General features: G+C 39.6%; 1 protein-coding gene across 8 annotated transcripts in view; it reads right to left on the reverse strand.

The window, feature by feature from the left end:
* Nucleotides 1-250: 250 nt before the first annotated feature.
* The window catches only part of TNFAIP8 (TNF alpha induced protein 8), a 125,460-nt gene continuing 102,345 nt past the window's right edge, over nucleotides 251-23,365 (reverse strand). For all 8 annotated transcript variants that reach the window (XM_082621228.1, XM_082621224.1, XM_082621225.1 and 5 more), the window contains exon 2: nucleotides 251-1,897. In XM_082621228.1, coding sequence (XP_082477354.1) covers nucleotides 1,332-1,832 — 501 coding nt within the window. In that variant the 5' untranslated portion in view covers nucleotides 1,833-1,897 and the 3' untranslated portion in view covers nucleotides 251-1,331. The remainder of the gene's footprint in view (nucleotides 1,898-23,365) is intronic.

Here is a 23,365-nt window from a genome sequence, read left to right on the forward strand (position 1 = left end):
GTACACTAAATCACAGACAGAGTGACAGTGCAAATATTTAGCACTGGTGACTGAGTCTGTTATTTCCTAGGTGATATAGTTGGCCAGCAGGTTTCTTTCTTTTTTTTTTTTTTTACAAAATAAGCAAATGCTTACTTTATCATTCACACATAAAATTATATAGAAACAACACACAAACTGCTTGGAATGCAAATATTCTTTGGTTTACTCATCAAAATAGCAAATAACAAAATAGCAAAAACCTTATCAGTTAAATAAAAAAGTGACATTCTTTATTTACCTATCAAACCTTACTAAACATTGAAATGCATTCATTTTCATTCCCATGTTCTTCTGGCAATATCCTGTCTTCCCTTTTGCCTTTCATCCCCCTAAATTAAATTATTCTGATGGGCTCATCTCTAAGGTAAAGATTGTTTTATCATTCTTAAAACCACTTACTTTTTATTGTCCCAATATCGGGAATGATCTAGATTTCCTCTTTGTCTCTTACATTTAAAACAGATATGAAAAATGGGGATTCCGTCAGCACATTTTCAAGATGACGTAAGTTAAGCCCTCAGCAAGCATTTCAAGGCAATGGTATGCCATTTCGGGGAATTTTCATGTTTTGGGAAGTATTACTGTTGGTACTGAAAAACAGGACTCGATTCCAGAAGCATAGTCTTATGTTAGACATTATTCATAATGTCAAATACAATTGGTTTCTACAATATTGATTTCAGGGAAGCAGTTTTCTATTTTTCTGAAGGTTCAATTTGACTGCCTTAATTCTTGAATCTTAATTCTTAATTAAGATGGAATTCTTGAATGTCAGTGACAAAGTCTTTTAACAAAAGAATTTTTAACAAAAGGTAAACTTGAAAATGGACTTGTTTCAAAAGGAGAAATGACAGTAAGAGAGAGCTCTTGGCTTTTTAAAAGAGGTACACATACATAGTAAGGAATAAAGGTGAATCAAAATACACAATTCTGTACATGACAGAAATATCTAATGTGCCACCAACATAACAACTGCCTTAAAAAAGATGTCTTGAGGTTTGGAGCCACACGTATCTTTCTTTATATAACTCTATATTTGCATCATGCAACCATACATCTTCCCGTGATCTGCTAACCGCTGGGAAGCTTTTTACCAGAATATTTGGCAATATGCTTTGCTTCAAATAAAACAAGCCTCATAAAACATTATCATTAATGTCTCACAACTGAATTGGGCAAAGTCTTTCTGAAATATGTGTAATCTTTAAAACATTATTTTTTTTCTTCATAAATCAGCAGTGCTCCATCTTCAAATAAATCATGAGCAGTCACAATCTCAACTCACATGCTCATATGTTCTCTTCATCTAACATTTTGTTGATGCCATCACACAGTTTTTGTAAGTGGGGTTTAAAATTTCCAAAGGGATTATACAAGGCAGCCAAGAAATCACAATCTGAAAAATGATCAAAGACATTATTAACCCGTCCATGTGACTTGGCGGTGAGGTGACGCTGGATGATCTGGTGGAGCATCTCTCTACACTCATTTAACAGCCTGGATAACACATTCCGGTCAAAGGTGAAATCCACCTGATGGAAACTGACCACGGTCATAGCAAGTTGATGAACTTTCTTCTTGAATTTCTCCATCATTGCTAGCTCATCTTGGTTAAACTGATTATTCCTGTAAAGAATGGCCAGCTTGATGACTGTTTTGATGAGGTTTTTGATGATTTTCTCTGCCTCCTTCTTGTTCTGGGTGTACTCCTTGGTCACCCTGTAGAGCTCATCCAGCACTTCGCTGCTCGTGTCATCAATTAAGGTGGTAGCGATGGATTTGGACGCCATTTTACCCAAGATTTTCTTTTGTGCCTGAACGGCCAGGTTTTTGGAATTAAAGACATCTGTGGCCACTAAAAACAAAGGGGAGGAGGAGGATAAAAATTCAGTAAATATCAGCAAGAGAAGCAAATTAAAAATCTCACTGGAAGGAGTATTTTCCTTCCCATTTTTCCACTCTACGGTTTGCCTCCCATCTACTGACATTAGTTTCTGTTCAGAAAAGAACTAAAATAATTTTCCTACATTTTGGGGAATTAGGCTCTCAATGGTGAAATTAATGGGTGGTTGTGCATAATCTTTAAGGTTTTCTGGCAATTCAAGTGTTTTACACTTTCTGCTTTGTAGCCAATACTTTGTTTAGAAGTTTAAGGGCTCTGAGGGTGGGGGTGGGGGAGGGATAAATCAGGAGCTTGGGATTAACATATACACCCCACTATATATAAAATAGATAACCAACAAGCACCTACTGTATAGCACAGGGAACTCTACTCAGTATTCCATAATAATATGGGAAAAAATTTTGAGAAAGAATTAATATATGTATATGTATAACTGAGTCACTTTGCTGCACACCTGGAACTAATACAACACTGTAAATCAACTATACTCCAATAACATTTTTAAAAATACTAAAATTAAAAAAAAAGTTAAAGGGCTCTGATTATAAAGATAGTATGTCTCAAGAGGCAGTAAGTTTTTATGTAATTTTTCCCTAGTTTTAATTTTATAAGAATTACATAAGGAATATAAAATCAACTCTACAATTGTTCTCTGAGCAACAGTAACCAAGAATAATTTATAGAAACCCATTTAAATGTAAGAGGAATAAATGACAAAGCCATGATATTGAGTAAACTGACAAATCCATGGAAGCTAATCAAAAAGGAAAGCCCTGCTTTATAGTCCAAAATTTGCAAAAAGTCAAATTTCCCAAAACATTGGTCAGCACTTACCAGTTTGATCATCCTAACCACCCTGAATTTCAACTCTCCAAAGTTGAGTGTTGGAAAGAAATATTCCTTGGAGAGCTTATTGTCACTTGCTATTTCTCATGAATGGCCATTGTGCCCTTTAAATTTTTCTGTGATTTGAGGAAAAAACCCTACTGTATGAACTAATGAAATGTGCCACATGAACAACATACTTTGAAAAAGCAGATGCTCAGAGTTCACTTTTGAACTCACTGATTAAATTATCATAATTTAATTAGACAGAGATTTAAGACACAAACAATAAGAGCTGTATATATTAAATATTAATGAGACCCTACGTGATGCTCTTAACTTACAGCCAGTCAGTGAAGATGCTCAATAAATGTTCATTCCCCAAACCAAGTTTAGTTTTTCTCCAAAATCCTCTCCCACTCTGTGCATGCTGCTTCACTACAACTGTGCTTTCTCCCTCTTCTCCTGGGTGCCTGGGTGTTGGAAAGCAGTCATTCGGTAATGAAAGATGAAAGGCTTAAAAATACAGATATGTAGGAATGAGTCAGGGCATCAATGATATTATTAAAAATAATTAGGGGGCCTCCCTGGTGGCGCAGTGGTTGAGAGTCCGCCTGCCGATGCAGGGGATGCGGGTTTGTGCCCCGGTCTGGGAGGATCCCGTGTGCCGCGGAGCGGCTGGGCCCGTGAGCCGTGGCCGCTGGGCCTGCGCGTCCGGAGCCTGTGCTCCGCAGCGGGAGAGGCCACAGCGGTGAGAGGCCCGCGTACAGCAAAAAAAAAAAAATAAAAAAAAAAATAATTAGGAAATTATTTCTAGTTTGGACAGGTTAGCAACATTAGAAAACAAAAAGGTAGTCGCTCCCAAATCCAGGCTGGGAAGGTACGTAAGAGACTAACTCCCTCAGTGTGGAACTGCCATGTCAGATTTGAAATTTGGGCCAAAGTAGCTCATGATATATAGTACAGGTAGCCGCCAAGTGATTCCTAATGACCAGGATGTCATTCAGAACTGTATACGGCCATACACCCTGAAAGAAAATCTTGATTGAACTAGAAATGGTGCCCTCACAAATGTTGATATTTAAATTTGTGAAACATGAACTGAAACTGCAGAAGAACTGAAATTGATTTTGAGAAAGAAAAGGAAAGTGAAAAAGCACGAGAAATAGCCAACTTGACAAAGAAAGTTTCCAAGCTTTTTAATACTTTCATCATTTAAGCAGCAGTCCATTTCTATTCCTACTCTTCAATGGTTTGCAAGAGTGTATGGCTTCACACTAAAGAATTTATGTCAAAATGAACAGCATACGTGTAGTTATTTAATATTAATATTACCATATTAAGACCAGGGACCATCTTCCATGACTCAACTTAAGACACAGACCTCTACAAATAATAAACCTTATTCATATAGGAAGGGATACCCCCAAATTTTCAGATACACAGTAACCAACTAGGATTTCAGGAATTTATTTTATATAAAGTTGAAAGTTTATTGTTTTTAATTGATTGGAGTGTGGCACAGTCTGCAAACATCCCACCTGGGATTTACTGCAATGCCTATTAAATGGCGATACTGTACATTGTGAAATAATCGAAACCAGAGGGAGATGGGTTCGAAAGATTCCCCTGTGCTCCTTTTTCCAAGGCTGGACTTGCAAGTTCGTATGTCTTTTAAGCTAGTTTTCTTATTAAATCTAAATTTCCCATGTAATTGCAAGCATAAAGACAAAATAACTCTATGGTGTAGCACTTTCACTTCTCGCAAGAGAAAGGCTGCTGCCAACTAAGCAAGATCATTCTCCATTTACTAGGAACTCAAACTAAACCAGGACAGAGAAGTTGACCTCTGAGGCTTTCACATTTGTTTCAAAGGAACTTCAAACCCTGCTCTAGAAACACAGCAACAGCTTCATACTTCCATTTTATCCTTTGGATTATATCCAGTACAGTCATCTTTGAAAATGAGGATGAAACTCTTTCTCCCCCTCCTCAGGGAAGACATGCATGCAGTAGATTTCTTTCCTAGCATTAGTGAAGGCTTTTTCAGAGCCAACTGGGAGCTGTGGCTGAGAGTTGCTGGCCAGGACTATGTGGTCTGTGATCATGAAATATGATTTTTTTTTCTTGCAAATTAACTGCCTTTAGCCATGCCTGCTCAGGCTTGTTTGTCAGTTCCACATCCTCCACGAGATCGATTAAATGTCTGGTGTATCTCACAGCTAGTCCTGGACCAAGTTTTTCTCCTTCACAGTCCTCACCCCTGTGTGATCTTAACCACTTCCATGGCTTCAGATATCACCCATGTGCCAATGACTCCCACAGTTATAACTCAGCCCTGACCTCCTTTCCGGACTCAATTTGCAAATGCACTCAAGGTTTTTCTTTTCCTTGGCTATTTTGTAGGCATCGCAAATACACCATGTCCAAAACTGAATCCTCAATTCCCTCCTGCCCCCAAAGTGCTCCTCCTCCATTCTTTACTATCTTTTTTTTTTTTTTTTTTTGTGGTACGCGGGCCTCTCACTGTTGTGGCCTCTCCCGTTGCGGAGCACAGGCTCCGGACGCGCAGGCTCAGCGGCCATGGCTCACGGGCCCAGCCGCTCCGCGGCATGTGGGATCTTCCCGGACCGGGGCACGAACCCGTGTCCCCTGAATCAGCAGGCGGACTCTCAACCACTGCGCCACCAGGGAAGCCCCATTCTTTACTATCGTAATTAATAGCATCCCTTCCATCCTTGTGCTCATGTCAGAGACCTGGGAGTCGTCCACTATACCATCCCCTCCTTTACCCAGTCCATTACCAAGTTCTTTCCATCCTACCTTCCTCCAATTCTCTAAATTCTATCCACTTCCCTCCATCTCCATGGACAACAGCCCAGTCCAAGCTCCTTTCCAATCTCTTCCCATGTAGTAGCCAGGGTTTTTAAAAATGGAAATTAGAAAATGATGCTTCACTTAAATTCTTTGCTAACCATCACACTTCCCTGTTCCTGAAATCCTCGTCATTTGCTTACATTTTCATTGTCTGCCTTCCTTTAATAGAATCTAAGCACTTTGAGAGCAGAAGCTGTAAATCTTATTCACTGTGTCGTCCCCTGGACCTACAAGGGTGCCTGGTACACGGCGGCACTTCTGACAGAAGCAGGAGTCAACTACCCCCCTCTCTTCACTATACTTAAATACTTCTCTGTGAAAACATGCTGACCTGCAAAATGAGAGTTCTAAATACATATGTGGGTGTTTGTTTGTTTGTTTTAAAAGCTAGAGAAACAGATATTTGCTTTACCTGGTTAAATATGTGGTTTTCTTCCTTTGAAGTGTACCTCAGAGTGTGGTTTTTCTTACTGTCATAAATCAGTCAGTTCTTTTAAAGAGGAAAGATTTGGGCTTCCCTGATGGCACAGTGGTTGAGAGTCCGCCTGCCGATGCAGGGCACACGGGTTCGTGCCCCGGTCCGGGAAGATCTCACATGTCGCGGAGCGGCTGGGCCCGTGAGCCATGGCCGCTGAGCCTGCGCGTCCGGAGCCTGTGCTCCGCAACGGGAGAGGCCACAACAGTGAGAGGCTTGTGTACCGCAAAAAAAAAAAAAAAAAAAAAAAAAGAGGAAAGATTTAGCAAGCCTAGTGTCCATCGACAGATGAATGGATAGAGAAGATGTGGTATATGTACACAATGGAATATTACTCAACCATAAAAATAATGAAACACTGCCATTTGCAGCAACATGGATGGACCCAGAGATTATCATACTAAGTGAAGTCAGACAGAGAAAGATGAATATCATAAGATATCACTTATATATGGAATCTAAAAAAAATGATATAAATGAATTTATTTACAAAACAGAAATAGACTCACAGACATAGAAAATAAACTTATGGTTACCAGAGGGGATGGGGTGGGGAGATAAATTAGGAGTTTGGGATTAACATATACACACTACTATGTATAAAAGAGATAAACAACAAGGACCTACTGTATAGCACAGGGAACTATATTCAATGTCTTATAACAACCTATAATGGAAAATAATCTGACACACACACACACACACACATATATATATATAACTGAACCATCGTACTGTACACTTGAACAAAACACTGTAAATTAACTATAATTTAAAAAATGCAAATGTAAAAAAAATAAAGAGGAAAGATTTATTGTGTACAACGAGAAAACATCAAAGGACAGTAATACAAATATTTAGCATAAAAGCAGGGTACAGTGGTTCTGACTTGAGCTACAGTGGAAGATTAAACACAGGCCCACCTCTCCCTCTGTCTGGATCTATGATGAAAAACACGTAACCAAAGGTATGCCCAGGAAGCAACTAAGATGTATGAATAGGAGATGTTCTCAAAGAAGAAAGTGCTGGAAGTACTGATTCACTTGTGTTTAAAAATATACATGTACGCTGTTGACTAATGAAAAATGATACCTTATATCAAAAACATACAAAGGATTACCACTACATCAAAACCATTTAAGACTGTTTTCAGAAATACGTGTGAATGTTATTTGACATCTACTTATCTCACTGCCCCTCCTCTATGTCTTTACATCGCCTTTCTTGGCTTAATCAAACAGTCCATTTCAGCAACATTTGCTGTAAGGCAAACTGATATTTAGGGAATCCTGCTTTTAGCATCAACAATTATAAATCTGGAGATAAACACTGATGTCAAAGTTATAATGACCCTGTATAAAAGAAAAAAAGTGCTTAGAAGGGGGAAAAACCCCAAAACCTTTTCATGACATTAATTAATGAAAAACTATAATTCTCTGAAATTAACAAGAATTACCCATAATATTACCCCAGTTAAGAAAATGCTATTATAGTGAAGTACTCAAGTCACTTTCTTTACAACCTCACCATCAAATACATAATTTTTCACCCATCAAATTTGTTATACTTGGAACTTTTAAACGGTGACTACAGATGCACATATATGTCATTGATAATTCTTGCCTAGTTAAAACTTGATCCAGTGGGCCCAGTAGTAGGAAGCATGGAAAAGAAAACAATTTGAAGAGCCTGACTGGCTGTTTTGGTCTGTTAGTAAAAGTTCTTTAAACAAATACATAAAACCTTAGCTCTCTTGCATTTGAATTACTCCAAATCTAAATGGGGCTTAGTAAAAAGACAGCTTTGGGGATAAGAACGGGGCCATAACCAACAGTAAACACTGTCACAAGAAGTTAAACAGCTAAGAGTTGACCCCCCTACATTGGGATTTGGTAGTGCTCCAGGAGAAAAGCAAGGAATTGTTGGGACACTGCTGATATATGTGTGACACTAGCCTCCACACTCAAAAATTCCAAAGTGGGAAATTCAACAGGATAGAGAAGAAACAAAAAACCAAAAAAAAAAAAAAAGAAAGAAAGAAAAAGAGAGTGAGGGGTGGGGAGAGGGCCACATCAGCAGAAGCAGCAGAGATTCAAACTATGAGAGGGGCTGACCCTGGAAGGACCAGAAGAAATGACCATGGCAGCAAGCTGGAGGCAATCTTATCCAGAGAGAAAAAGACAAGTGCCAGGACCCTTAACCCCCAATCGCCCTCAGGTCACAGATGGAGACCCTAACACAAAAGAACATAGTCTTGAGAAAATCAATACATCTAAGGTCCTTAACCTGATGGCGAATGCAAATTTGGGTGTGTATGCATTTTCCTGACCCCAAGTGGTTGAAAACAATGGTATGCCTCATCACAGGGACAAGCTAAGTCATTCACTCTGTGTCTCCTACCACCTTCAGAAAAGTACATGCTCATTTAAAAAGTCAACATATAAAAGAAGACAAATGTCAGGGAAGGTGGTGACTTTAAAAAGGGCTGAAAAAGAAAACGAAAATCACTGGATGGTTTTCAATGGAGTACTGGGAAATGTAAAGCACCCCCTTGCAGATTTCTTTCCTTGTTCTTTATGTAGCTATTTCACAACTCTGTAAGTAAATCTGGTAGTGCAAATGGCTCTTTCCCACAGAGATACAAATAAATTCTGTCTAGTGAAGGTGAAATTGCTTCCTCATTTTCTTGTCTGCCTGTGTTACACTTGGCATTCTCCTTTGAAACGATTATAAGAGCTTACTGTTCCTCATTAGTTAACGAGTTAAGTAAAATCTTCGGCATGTCCCTTTTGTATTTTTATGAGAGTCATGAGTTGACCTTCTTCAAAACATACCCTTTAACACATATTACAATTTTTTCATCAAAACCATATAAAGTAAAACAAAACAAACCAAAACAAAACTGCAGTACATATAACCCTTTAGTGAGAACTAGTACACATTTCCTGGGGCAACTAATTTCCCCAGGGTCCTGGAAAAGAAGAGTTTACTTATAAAAGTCCAATATTCCGTAGCTGATGGTTCCATGAACTGCCATACTGCTCAGGGATATTACTGAGACTCAGTTTCCCCATCTACAAGATGGGAATAATGATCCCCACCTCTTGGAGTGGTTGCAAAGATAAATGGACATGGAGCACAGAGGAGGATCTCACAGAATACCCATCACTGAACAGCTTTCTCCACAGGTTTGTTTAAAGAAGTCAACAAATTAAACTTCAAATACCTTCTGAGGTTCTCTGGTACTGAATGACATTTGGTGAAAATTAATCAACTCCTTATGGAAGTAACATGGAGCTTAGAAATGCAAAATGTCAGACGGTTGTGTGAAAACAAAGACCTCACACAGTTTAGTGAATAACGAGTTATAGATCCTTTCCATGATGACATTAAAAAAACTAAAATATAGTAAAATTTCCTTTATCAGGGAATTTCTCTTTTTCTTAGGTGTTGAATCTGTTGTTAGCAATAGATTCAGTACCACAAGGACTGTGATAGGTAACACAAGTGTATTTTGTCTAGAGAAAACTGGCCCCTGGAGAACAGAATTGAAGCACCCCACAAAAAGACAAACAGTATCAGCATCCATACAAAACTGTGCAAGAGAGGAAACAATGTAAAGGAAGTGGGCCACATATAAAGCCAAAGTGAAAACCCATGGTGGCCAACAAGATTACTCCATAAAGTCCTAGCTTCTCCCCCAGACTTCCCAAAGCTTCCCAGAGAACTAGAGACCCAAAGGCAGGGCTTCCTGCCAAGTAAGAACAGCACGGATGGAAACAAAAGATCAAGGTCGAGAGTCCTGGGTTGTAGACTTGGGTGCAATTTAATTTCTTTGAATCTGTTTTCTCATCTGCTAAGTAGGGCATCATTTCAAGGTGGTATGGCTTAAGTGAGAGTTACAGAGTTACAAATCAGAAAACCCCCAGCAGCATGCTGGGCTCATGATGACAGACCACAAATGCACACTGAGTTTTGCTCCCTTATTTAATACATTTGAGATACAGAAGCAGGAATTCAAATCCAGTATTTACACACACTGTATTCTTTCTACTCGTTTCTCTTTATATCTTCTATTTTCCAAATTTGTGGACAAGAGGAATTATGTCCTAAAGAAAACACTATGAAGGCTTTTCCCCGTGTGACCTTGGGCTGTTTTTGTTGCTTGAATTCTAGAATCTTTTCATCATGATTTTGGGTTCAACTGTGTGTCTTTGATTCCTGTGGCTTATTTTTTGTGATGATTTTGAAATTGAAAATGTCATTTCCTAAGTTTAAACACCTTTAACATCATGTTAGACTCCATCTCTGCTTTTTTTTTTTTTTGCTTTTTTTTTTTTTTTTTTTTGGTTAATTTGCTCCAGGAATCATGTTGATGCCTTGACTGCTTTCTGGAAGGCATAAACTCTGACAAGATATCCCTGCCGCCTCTAGGTGCACTAATACCAGGATTGGAAGAAAGTTTGATGATATTTATATGAAGTGGTATGGTTGGATCCCACGGAATGTCAGTCTTGTAAATATTAGAAAAGAGGTTACAGGAATAGAAATGAACTTTGTGGCTACTCAGAGTGAGAGGTTTACAGTCATGAGAACCCACTGGCTAGCCACCATATTTTGAACTTATACTGCATTATCCCCAGAACTGCCTAGAATATGCATTATCTTATTGAAATTTCACAACAATCCCAAGAGGGAGGTTGTCATTATCCCCATTTACAGATACGGTAACGGAGGCCGAGAGAAATTAAGTTGCTCTCTCAAGGCCACACAGTCAGTAAGTGGAAGAGAGGAACTTGATCCCAGATATGTCCAATTCCAAGCTGTTCTCTTAAGAATTATGTTACAACACACAAGCATAAAAAAAGCTCTCTCTTGAAGTATGAGAAGACCTAATAATATTTGACTAAGTGAAGTGAAATAAAAGAAAAAAAAAAGAGACCAGGTCTCCCTTGGAGGAAAGATATGGATTCCATAAGGTAGATCAACCCAGCTGGGCTTGAAATAGCCTGTATTTCCAGGGAAAACTCAGAATTGTTTTAAAACATTGAAAAATATAATTAAAAAGAATAATATGCTCACGTTACTCAAAAGCCAGAGTGTAAATATTTAAAGTGAGAAGTCTCTCTCAGCTTTGCCACCACTACACAGTACTGATGCCAACCACTGCTGCCCAGAGGTAACAACTATTTTTAGACTTTTGGTATCCTTTCAGAGTTGCTGTCTCTTCTGCATGGATAAGCATATATATGAATAGATAGATTCTGAGCAAGGTGAAGAAGTCTTAAAGGCTTGCAATTCTTAAGAAATGCTACTTTTGAGTGATGAGAGACTATAAACTGGGTAATTCCAGTTTATGGAATTCTATAATTCCTTGCATGACTCTGACATAAAATGGTGAGATGCCAGAGGCACATGGCTATTACCTTTGTTCCCATACATGTGGTAGCAATAAGAGTCCTTCAGTGAGTGGTGAGAAGGTAGCAAGTATGAAACAGAGGTCTTTATTTAATTGGGGGAGGGTGAAGTTATGATTAGAGCAATTGTGCAGAGTTTATCATCCAAATGGGATCCCTTCGAAAGGGGCACTATTAGTAATTACACTATGACGACAAATCTGTGATTGTTCCAGCAGGTAAATTTAAGTGGTCACTAAAGACTCCTTAACTACTCGAGCACTAAAGACACTCAAGACTAAATAAGAAAGGGTCAAAAGTAAGGGTTACCCAAATATTTAGGACCTGAGAACTTTCTTGGGAACCCCACAAGAGCACTAGCCAGCTTTTATTCCGAATTATGTTAAAAACAACAAAAACCTAATTCTTCAAGAAGTTAAGAGTCTTAAGTAGGGGGTGGGAGGGGTGATTCCCTTGAGCTAAATACATTTGGGAAACGGTGTATACAAAGGTCCCATTTGAGTTGCAAAAAATGTACTAATAATATTAGAGGTCTTGAGGATTAGTGCAGTAAAGTAACATTTTAACTTTACCTACCCAAGTTTTCCAAACTAACTTCTCAGACGACCCATTAACAAATTTGTAGGATAAGGTCAGTGAAAATCATTGGCTAACAAACTGACTTGAGTTCTTGCTAACCCTCTGGGATGGATTCACAATTGTCTCGTGCAAAGAGAGTCAGGCAAAGCCAGGTAATGTGGTGACTGTGAACGTGGGCTCCAGAGGCACACCGTCTGGGTCAGAAGCCTGGTTCTGCCACTGAGTGCTCATGTCCCGGGGGCTAATTACCTAACCTCTCTGTGCCTCAGTATCCCCATATGCAAATGAGGATACCTGAGGTTGTTATGAAGATTAAATGAGAATAATCCATATAAAGTGCTTAGGATAGTGCCAGATATTTAAAAATTGCGTCAGTTAACGTGAACTATTATTACTGCTGTCGTTAATGTTGTCATCGTTATTCTTAAGGTAGATATTGTAGAAGATCGCCTGGTATGGGATGATCGAGTGTTGTGATCATGACTTGTGAAACAGGAGTGAGGAAAGAAGAGAGGACATTAACCTGAAGACACAAATCATTCAACAAAACTTCTGAGTGTTGGGCTTCCCTGGTGGCGCAGTGGTTGAGAGTCCGCCTGCCAATGCAGGGGACACGGGTTCGTGCCCCGGTCCGCGAAGATCCCGCATGCCGCGGAGCGGCTGGACCCGTAAGCCATGGCCGCTGAGCCTGCGCGTCCGGAGCCTGTGCTCCGCAAAGGGAGAGGCCACAACAGTGAGAGGCCCGCGTACCGCAAAAAAATTTCTGAGTGTTTATAATGTTGTGGTTTCAGAGATAAACGACCCATCCTTTCTCTCTAGTTCTCTCCGGACACTCAGTTTAATGTGGCATTGGGGTGCGGGGCAGATGAGCACACAGCTTGGCAGAATCCTAAAAGTGACGGTAGCAAAGAGAGGGAATGATAATTTTGCTCGAAGGGGTGATGGAGGGAAACTAGGTTTGCAGAAGGTTTCACAAGTGGAGACTGACCCAGGAGGTTGCCTTAAAAGAAAAAGAAGATTCTGCCTTACAGAAATAAATGTGACTGCATTCCAGAGCTGACCTACAGAATTCCTACAGGCGAGTTAGGGATTAAAAATTCTGCCCAGCAGCATACCTATCTGTATGTTAGAAACCCAAGGATGCATGTGGGTCCTATGGATTTTAGAGAAACTTTAAACACAAACTATGTATAGCCTGTTGTCGAGGCCCAGGAAAACTTACTACAAAGGTACTCAGTTTGCGAGAAAGCACTGGCAGGGAGAGGACAGATACAGCAGGTACTTGGGCAGCATTCTCCGTGGCAAGGCCCATGTGCATCAGAAGGGCCTGGAGCTTTCTTCGAAATGCAGATTGTCAGACCCACTGAATCAGAATCCTCAGGACTGCAGTCTAAGAAGCTGCATTTGGAAGAAGCACCCTGATGGATGGTTCTGAGGGAGAGTAAAGTTGGAGGACCCCTACTCTCAGGTGTACTCCTACAATGCTGTACTTTACAATTTTCCAGTAGACATACTTTGGCCATGAAGACATGCTGTAAGTAGCCTATGAACAGATGTAACTCCCCACTCAAATTTTTTTTCACCCCAAAGTAGACGTGAGCTTGTGCACAGAATGCAGAGAAAATGTTCTCAGAATAGAGCTTATTATATTAAAGCCTCAAAGAGAATAGAAAAGTTAGCCTCTTTAAATGATACTTTAACCAAAATTTGAACAGGGCCTAATAACTCTATCACTAAGCTTCATATGGGTTTGAAATTAAATAAAAATATCCTACAAGTGTTTATACCAAACTGACTTTAGTGAACTATTCTTTTTCTTTTTAAATTAAATGAACCCTTCCTTATTTATTACATTGGATTAGGATACCATATATTTTTCTTGAAGACTTTTCAATTAAGCTGGGTTTATTTACATATTTTCTTGAGGACATGAAGCCTTTCCACTGTTGATATAATTCAAGCTTCCACCAGATTGTGGAGGAAAATCCTCTAAACAAGCTCCACGATTCTCTACACTTTTCCACTCCCTAAGTTCTCGCATCCTGCCAGAGGCCCTGGCAACTGATGAATATTTATATTCACGCCGGGCTTCAAAAACCAGTAACAGACTTTAAAAGCCAACACACTGGAGTGCAGTTTAGTTATTGAACCAGCCCCTAAAACTGGCATCCATGGTCAACACACCCTTTCTGGTCTCCTGGCCCTATAACAAAGACAACCAGACAGCCAAGTTACAGCTGACATTTGCATGGCACTCCACAGAATGCAAAATATTTGCACTATAACACTTCCATGTGTTTATGAAAGGGTCTGTTCTGGTTTCGTCCTCTTATTATTATTTAACCCTGAGGGAGCAGATGAGAGAACTGAGGCTCAGCCGTCAAGGGACTTGTCCAAGGGCACTGAATGAGTGGCAGAGCTGAGGTACAGGGCAGCCAACTATGGTGCATGGCTGCTCTGTAAGAAAAGTGGAATTAAGAGAATGTTTGCTATTTATGAATTTTCTATCAAATGCTGTGATGTTGCTGAGCCAGCTGCATAATCCCACTTTTTAAAGCTTATCTGCTCCCCAAGATAAAGCAACTCCTTGAACCAAAAAATAAGGCGGATGGGTCTTACACATCAGAGAAGAGAAAAAAAAATAAAGAAAATAAAAATTATGTGTCCACCCTGCTCCACTCCTGAAAAAGTCCTGCTCGTCCTTTAAGGCTCAGTTTAAACACCACCTCTTCCAAGAAGGTTTTCCAAATCCAGCGGCGAAGTAATCTCCCAAATCCAAAGAAAAGAATAAAGTGTTCCCTTTTCTAGTGTATTTTCTGCCTCGTGGGAGAATTAAATTCCTACCTTACCTTACTTGATTATAATCCTTGACAACTAAGGTACCACTCTATTCATTTCTCTATTCTTCAAAGTGCATAACACCTGCCCTCCAGCTACCATGGAGTGAAACAAACCCCACTGCTCTAATCTGCTTCCATGGAACCTATCACTATCTTTTCCAGCAATTCATGAAGATGTGTCAGGAAATCAATTCAATTTCATATATCTAGAGCTTAACAAATAAATTTATTTATACTCCATGGACAATATACATTTTCTTTTCTTTTTTTTGTCTACTGCTTTTCTCCCCTGTCCTTTGCCAGAACATACAGAATGACCAGCCACTTTTGTTTGGTGAAGTGACCATATTTAGCTAACTCAATCCCTACAGCAAATGTTCTGGAATCTTTCATGAAAATATCCCAAAGCCATCTGTTTGAGTATTTTAGGAGCAGTGACTTCTTGGCCTCAGCTTGGGCATCTGTCAAATATGTATCCTGGCATAGCCTCCCCACATTCTTGACAAAACCTCTCCGTAATAACTGTATGAAAAGGTTAAGCTAGTCCAGCATTTTATAGCCATGTCAAGCCGTAAGAGGCCAGATCCCATTAAAGGTAAGCAAATGGTAAGATGCTATTTGCTGGGCCCCTTAAGGTGAACTATCTCATTCCAAGTATCAAGATACACTGAAGCTCTAAAACTCCAGGATATAACCTTGAAAAAAGAAAACCCAGTGTGCTTACCGCTGGCTACCTCCAGCGGTAAGTGGTTTCTACCCCCCTTTCTAACCTTTTTTCCCTGCTCTTAATGCTCAGGTATCCTCCATTGTTTTATTTAGATCAGGATGCCTTGTAGAGGTTGTAACCTGGACACCCCGTTGTTTGGCCTGTACAGTGTTGTATTCTTCTTAGAGTTAGTGGTCCACGTTTTAAAAAATTGAAAAATTTAACCTCAAAATCTGTGGTTTTGATTTTTTTTTCTTTAATAATCATAAGACCTGACCAAAACGGGCCCACATTCCCACACGGCAACCGTGGTCTTGAGGTAAGTTGTGGCTGCCGCCTTTAGAAGGAGAACACCCTGCCTGGTTTACCACAGGTCCTCCCTGGCCATCACCACCCAGTTACATTCAGCTCCCGGGCTCGGCAGCCATTTGTGTGGATGACTCCTCCTTACAGAAATAAATGGGACTACATTTCAGAGCCAACCTACGGAACTCCTATGGGCTCTTTGGAATTAGAATTCTGCCCCGCAGTATACCTGTATGTCAGAAACTGAAGGGCATGTGCAAGTCCCATGGATTTTAGAAATAATTTAAACCTAAATTATGTATGGTCAGTGAGTGTCTACGGAAGGTCTGCTGGGGAAAAAGGTAGGAAGGTTAAGAGTAATAATAATTTGTTTTCATAACACTTGTTATTTAGTTACAGGCATCAAAATCTCCCCCTAATTTCTATAGAATGTGTTCACTGAGTCTCAGAGAGGTGGTGAATTTGCCAAATTTCTAAATATCCTGGGAGAAGTTGAACTTGGATTTTCCATACCAGTTTGGCGCGCTACACAGTAAACAGACTTTTAGCAGAAAAGCCTTCTCCCAGTCAGTCACTCATTCATTCACTTAACACATTTTTTACTGAGCACCAAAATTCCTGCTCTCTAGAAGCACAGATTCTAGTAGAGGGAAACCTAAGACACAAAACCTAAGACACATTAAACAAATGTGTATAAACAGGTCAAATAGTGGCAGGGGCTAGAAAAAAGTAAAGGGAATGTGTGTGTTTTTGCTGGGGGGTGGTGAGGAGACAGTGGGGGTGAGGGGGAGACTATGCTATTTTATCCCTGCTATTTTAGTCAGGGAAGGCCTTTCTGGAAAGGTGACATTCGAGCAGAAATTTGAAGGAAGCAAGCGGGAGCCGTCTTGGGTGAAATCCTATCCATTCCTCAATGATCCTTCCCAAATATATCTTCCTTGAAGACTTTATTGACTAACCCTGTCAGAAAGTAAAATCTTTGTGATCAGTTATAATTTATTATTTATTCCTTGCCACAATAAATGCTCAATTAATCTTTAAAATGTATCTGCTGGGTCAAAAAAATTCCCAGGTTGTTCTGGGGGAACAGGAAGCCAGGGGAGGAGTGGGAAAAGAGTACTGGTTTTTTATAAGACATAAGAAACTATAAATGAATTGTTTTAATTAGGTAGCATATCTCAAATACTTTAATTAGGTAGCATATCTCAAATACTTTAATTAGGTAGCATACCTCAAATATCATATCTCAAATTTACCTAAGAAACGAATATTGCAATATAATCCTTTGGAAAAAGTTTATTCTAAATGAGTCCGTTCGTAACTTAAGATAGGCATCCAAAAAAAAAATCATCTTTTGATAACACTTGAAACTGGTAAAAATTACTGAATAACCCACACTCTGCAGAGATACGATAATTCTGTTTTTCAGAGACATGTTGCTTTTTTAAGATTTAAAAAGGCATTTTTTATGGATAAATTCATAAGAAACTGGAAATTTAAAAAGGCATAAACTCTACCTTTCTTTGCTAGTTTGTTAAAGAAAAAGTTGAAAATTGAGTTAAGGTTATAATATAAAAATCTTAAGTTTTCTATTCTGTCCTTATTGAAATTGGCTAACTTCAAATTATATTTAGAATTAAAAATAATAGAGCCAAATAGTTTTGTTAAAATAATCATAATTCTTTCATGTTGAGTCATACTTGGTATATTAAACTCATTTTTCCGTTAAAGAAAATAACTAAAAAAGGTCATTATAGTCAATCTCTTTTAAGAACTAAAAATCGTTTCCCTAAGTACATTAACTTGCTGTCTTAGAGATGGATTACTTCCCTAATGGTAGATATTTGGGTAAAATAAACTTTGGCAAATAACGTAACCAATCAATTTTACCACCAGTTGCCAAATAACAACAAAATAAATCACTTCTCTGAAACACTTTGGCAGCGCCCACCTTTCTGTAGTTTTGTCTTTCCACCCACTCACTCAGTGCTCCAGAATTAAGGCCACCATCCCACCTCTCCCCATTTCTGTCACCAGTCCTACTTTCAGAGATAGAAGAAGCCATGGAGACCACAGGCGGAAAAAAGAGGCCCAGAGGTTAATGCAGGGTTACAATGTGACCCCCATTAACTCCTGGTCGCTGGCTTCCCTGGGGAAAGGTGGTTTGGGATTATCAAAAGTAGCAAAGAATAATTCCTCCATTTAAAACAGAGCTTACAAACTTTGGGCTGGCAACACATTTTGGTTGGGCCCCCATATTTTTTTTTCTTTTTAAAACCGAGATAAAATTCATATCACATAAAAATCACCATTGTAAGCATCTGAAAAGGGTAAAACTCAGTGATTTTTATTATATTCACAATGGGCAACAATCATCACTATCTAGTTCCAGAACACTTTCATCAACCCCAAAATGGGCCCTCATAATGTTTTAATTTTGTTTTTCTAATTAGTAAACACCATGTAAAAGTTGGGAGCATTGACCTAAAAATTCACATTTCCCATTTCTCAAGAAAAATCTGACCTTCTGGTAACATTTGGGGGCAGGGGGTACAAGGGGGTAAGAAACAGGTCCTGTCCAGTTTACCACCTGGCCACACGCCAACAGAGGCCAGGAAATGAGCCAAGACCTGTGAGTTAGCCAGCCCTGCTTTAAAGGCTCAGGGACTCAAATCCTTCTGAATCACTTTTCAGACCTGGGTGTGACTCTGGCAGTGATTCCAAAGCGCTCGCAGCCCTCTGTTCCCCTAGCTGGCAATCAAGCTGAGCAAGAAGACTTCCTAGTTCTGACTTGTCAACACATATCTAGGCTTCCACCACCTTCTAGACTCACCTTTCCCTCCAAATGCCTTGCATTTTCCACCCCAGCATATTTGCTGAAATCTCTCTCTTCACTGAAGAAGCCATCCTGTATGTACCTGAGCAGCACTCTAAACCCTCATCCTTTGAGCACCACTGTCACAACTTGCCTTTGTTTTGTTTTTTATAAAAAAATTTACACAATTTTAAAAGGCTGCTTTCCATGTACAGTTATTACAAAATTTTGGCTATATTCTCCATGCTGGACAATACATCCTTAAGCCAACAGTTTGTACCTCCCACTCCCACACCCCACTAGTAACCACTTCTTTGTTCTCTATATCCGTGAGTCTCCTTGTTTTTTGTAATATTCACTAGTTTATTGTATTATTATTATTATTTTTTTTTTTTTGCCGTACGCGGGCCTCTCACTGTTGTGGCCTCTCCTGTTGCGGAGCACAGGCTCTGGACGCGCAGGCTCAGCGGCCATGGCTCACGGGCCCAGCCGCTCCGCGGCATGTGGGATGTTCCCGGACCGGGGCACGAACCCGTGTCCCTTGCATCGGCGGGAGGACTCTCAGCCACTGCGCCACCAGGGAAGCCCAGTTTATTGTATTTTTTAGATTCCACATATAACTGATAACATACAGTATTTGTCTTTCTCTGCCTGACTTATTTCACTTAGCATAAAGTCCATCTGTGTTGCTGCAAATACTTGCCTTTGTTTTCTACTTACTATCTGTATTTTATTTCCCTCTGGTTACTTGTTATTTAAAAAAAATTATTTATAAAAGGAACCATATACACAATGTGAATGGAAACTGGTACTCCTCCCCTAAATATACCATAATCATAAAAATCATTAAAAATTTGTTAAATCATAAAAATTATTTCAATGAGGAACCCCCCCCCCATTACTGTTCATTTCTAGCCAGATATCGCTGTCTGCCAAAGGCCATGAGCCCCATGTCTACCTGCGTGGCACAAAAGGGGTGAGTCAGTGTGAATAAGGTGGCAAAGGTCACACAGCCCCAAACAGGCATTCTCTGGGAATGATGCAAAGGATTCCAAGGGAGCTGAAAGGGACTAATCGTCTTGTAAAGTAACTGAAGATGATCTAACTCTGTGCCTGCGGCCTCCTAAAATCATTTACCGTACCGCCACCAACGGTACATGCACCACATTTTGGGAAATCCTGTCCAAAGCTTCCTGCCAATGCATTCACCTCAACAGTTGTGCCTCAGATGTCTCGGCCACGGATAGCCCTTCCTGAACCTCTCTAACCCGGATGTGGCATCCCCCTTGTATGTACTTCCTCGTGTACACGTCTGACATCTTCTCCGGACTGAAAGCCCCTCAAGGATAGAGACAGGTCTTCCATACTACGTAATCTTCTCTGGTGAAAGCTACTGGCATTAACTTACACCTGGTCAGATTCCTGGCATATGCCTGTCTTGACATCCCCAGCAAGGAGAGTTTTGAAGTGACTTTAAAAAATTGCAAACCAGTTTCTAAATGAACTAAAACATGTCCTAATAGATAAAGTGCCCAATATGGTGAAAGACACAGGGATAAATAACTGCATACCTTTGTTCTTTCTTAAATTTGAGGATTTTATAAAGCACTGAATACAATTACTATTGGTGTGCTAAGTAAGAGCTATCCTATTTAGGTCAGATTTTGTTTTAAAGGTAAGGAAGTGTGCCTAGCAGGCTGGGAAGGGGGTTAGGTGTCTAGGCTTTGTTTCTGGGGTGGACAGAGGGGTTGAGCACCTTCTGTGATGACTCGGGGTGTCACACATGCCCAGGAAGAATCGGTTCACACTACCTGGCTCAACTTGATAAAGAGACACAGGACAAAGATTTCCACAGGCAAATAAAAGCAGTGCCTACTAACCTAACATTAAAATATATATATATATATATATATATATATATATATATATATATATATATATATTAGGAGACAATTTGTGATGCTCAAGTTTGTACTTTTATGGTATCCAGATTAATCTTCTAAAAGATTGGAGGCCTTATAAGATCAGTACACATGGTGCACATGATGCTCATTTATAAGGCTAGAAATAAAATTTTCTGAGTCAAATGATTAGCAAGTTTTATGATCATATCTTTGTTCTTGGGAAATATTCCTGATCATATCTAGTGGTTATTTTATATTGATAAATAACAGAACCTCCAATTAAAGCATTGTTTCTATGGAGAAAGACAATCTACTTTTTTTGAAATTTTCTTTTTCATATGATTTCTAATACCCTCATTCCTGCAAAAATAGAAGATATCTTAGAAGAATAATGTTGAATTTATCTCTAAGGCGAGACAATGTAGATTGTAAAGATTACATGCTTAGGAAAAAGATGAATCAAGTCTTTAGAATGTATGATTTGAGTCAGTTTCTAAATCTGAAAATTAAATCTATCCTAACCGAAAAGTTTACCCCTTGAACTAATCTCCTGTTAATTTTCAATTCATGTCATTCAGTCTACTCCTGCTTTGAAAAGGATGGTGAGGGGAGTTAACAAATTTGCCAGAAACAATGGCTTTTCCTCTTACATTTTCAGCATCCTTTTTTTTTTCTTTTGGCTGTGTTTGGTCTTCGTTGCTGTGCGCAGGCTTCCTCTAGTTGCGGCGAGTGGGGACTACTCTTTGTTGCAGTGTGTGGGCTCTAGGCACATGGGCTTCAGTAGTTGTGGCTCGCGGTCTCTAGAGCACAGGCTCAGTAGTTGTGACTCACGGGCTCTAGAGCAGAGGCTCAGTAGTTGTGGTGCACGGGCTTAGTTGCCCCGCGGCATGTGGGATCTTCCCAGACCAGGGTTCAAACCCGTGTCCCCTGCATTGGCAGGCAGATTCTTAACCACTGCGCCACTAGGGGAGCCCCTTTCAGCATCCATTTTTAATGCCATTTGTTGATCTTAGAATGAAGGAAACAGATGCTACTGTTGGACATGAAATGTCATCTCATACAGTATTTTTAAGCTGTCAGCTGTACAGTTAGTCTTTATTTAGGCAATGGACAAGTGCTTCTCTGTACCTTTATTTCCCCAAAACATACAAATACACAAATGCCAGAACTCCACCCACTTTCCAATGCAGGGCACAATCTATAGGAAATATCCAAAATGAATTCTGCCATATTTTCCCTGTTGACAAATCAAAATGAAATCTTTTTCCACTACATACTACAGAATAAAATAAAACCATATGCCATACTGACCCCACTGAAACTTAGAAACCATGTTTAAACGAATGTTTAGAGACTCTAGCTAACCTCAAAAGAAATTTAATTCTTGAATAGCAAGTGTCTAGCATCTATGAGTATTTTTCTTCCATTAAATTGGTATTATCACAAAATAGAGCAACCTTAGATACAGGCCAAAAAAAAAAAAAAAAGAGAATGTTTTAGAATTCTTGGATTAAGATTCTAGGTTCCAAATGTAGGCCTCAATAATCTCCCAGGTCTCCAAAGTTTTAATGGCTCCTAATAAAGTATCAAGGGGTCAGAGGTTGGGTCATCTTTTCCTGAGCTGACTTACAGCTCACTGCATTCTGATGGAGGAAAAAGAATCTGAAATATTTTAATACAGTATTTTTTTTCATCATGAGGGATAGCTGAAAAATGCCTGGAACACTAGTTGGAGGCTGGTGTTGGGTCAGTAGAGGTCTTAGTAACAGTTATTCCTTTGTCTTTGGGCTCAAGGCAAAGCAGTGGCCACTTTGGGAGCCCTCCTGGTCTTAGAAGCAAGATTTTCTTTTCAGGCACAATTCATATTATTTTGATCAGCTGTTTGCCTTTATCATCCATTATTTTATAGAACTTCTGAGCACGTATGTGCATGGTTAAAGAGGGCTGAGGCCTTTCATTTGCTGTCAAATTCTGATTAAGTCCATTTCTTATCTTCTAGATATAAATAAGTGAAAGATGAGATTTTAGTTGTTAGAAGGCTTCACCCAGCCCCAAAGCGTTTTACATCTGGATCTGCCCACTGTTTCTCTGTCCCTCAATCAAGGAACATCTTTTTCTTCTCTAATCTTTCTCCTAAAATTGCTTTTTATTTTAAACTGATGTAACTAGTGATAAGCTACAATGGCTGGAACGCAAGAAGAACTCCACAGATGTATAATTCCAATGAGCTGAAACAGAGAGATGCTTCTGTGGCAACAAAAACTACAAAAAACTAGTGAGAAAAACAAAGGGTATTTCAAACACAAGAGTTGCCTAAAACACTCCCTTTTCTATTGCCCCACAAGATGTGCCAGAAGCACGCTGATAATGAAGCCCACTTGACCCAAATTTGAAAGACAACTCTCCAGTTCCCATCAACTTCTCAACAGAGTAATAAGTTAGCCTGTTACAGACTCCAGCAGCCTAGACAGATCTGGTCTGGTTAAAGCCCACCCATGGGTCTGTGCTGAGCCTAGGCATGACCACTGTGATTCAAAACACTAGGTAAGAGACTGATTATCACCCCGAAGGCCTCAAAGGAACCAGCAAAAAGAAAGTCCTAATAGGCCTTCTCTTAAATGCCCCTCATATGCACAGTATATTCTGAATGTCCATCTTGGTTTCAGCTGACAGCTG

Source organism: Mesoplodon mirus, assembly GCF_964341445.2.
Source record: "Mesoplodon mirus genome assembly, chromosome: 5".
NCBI lineage: Eukaryota > Metazoa > Chordata > Mammalia > Artiodactyla > Ziphiidae > Mesoplodon > Mesoplodon mirus.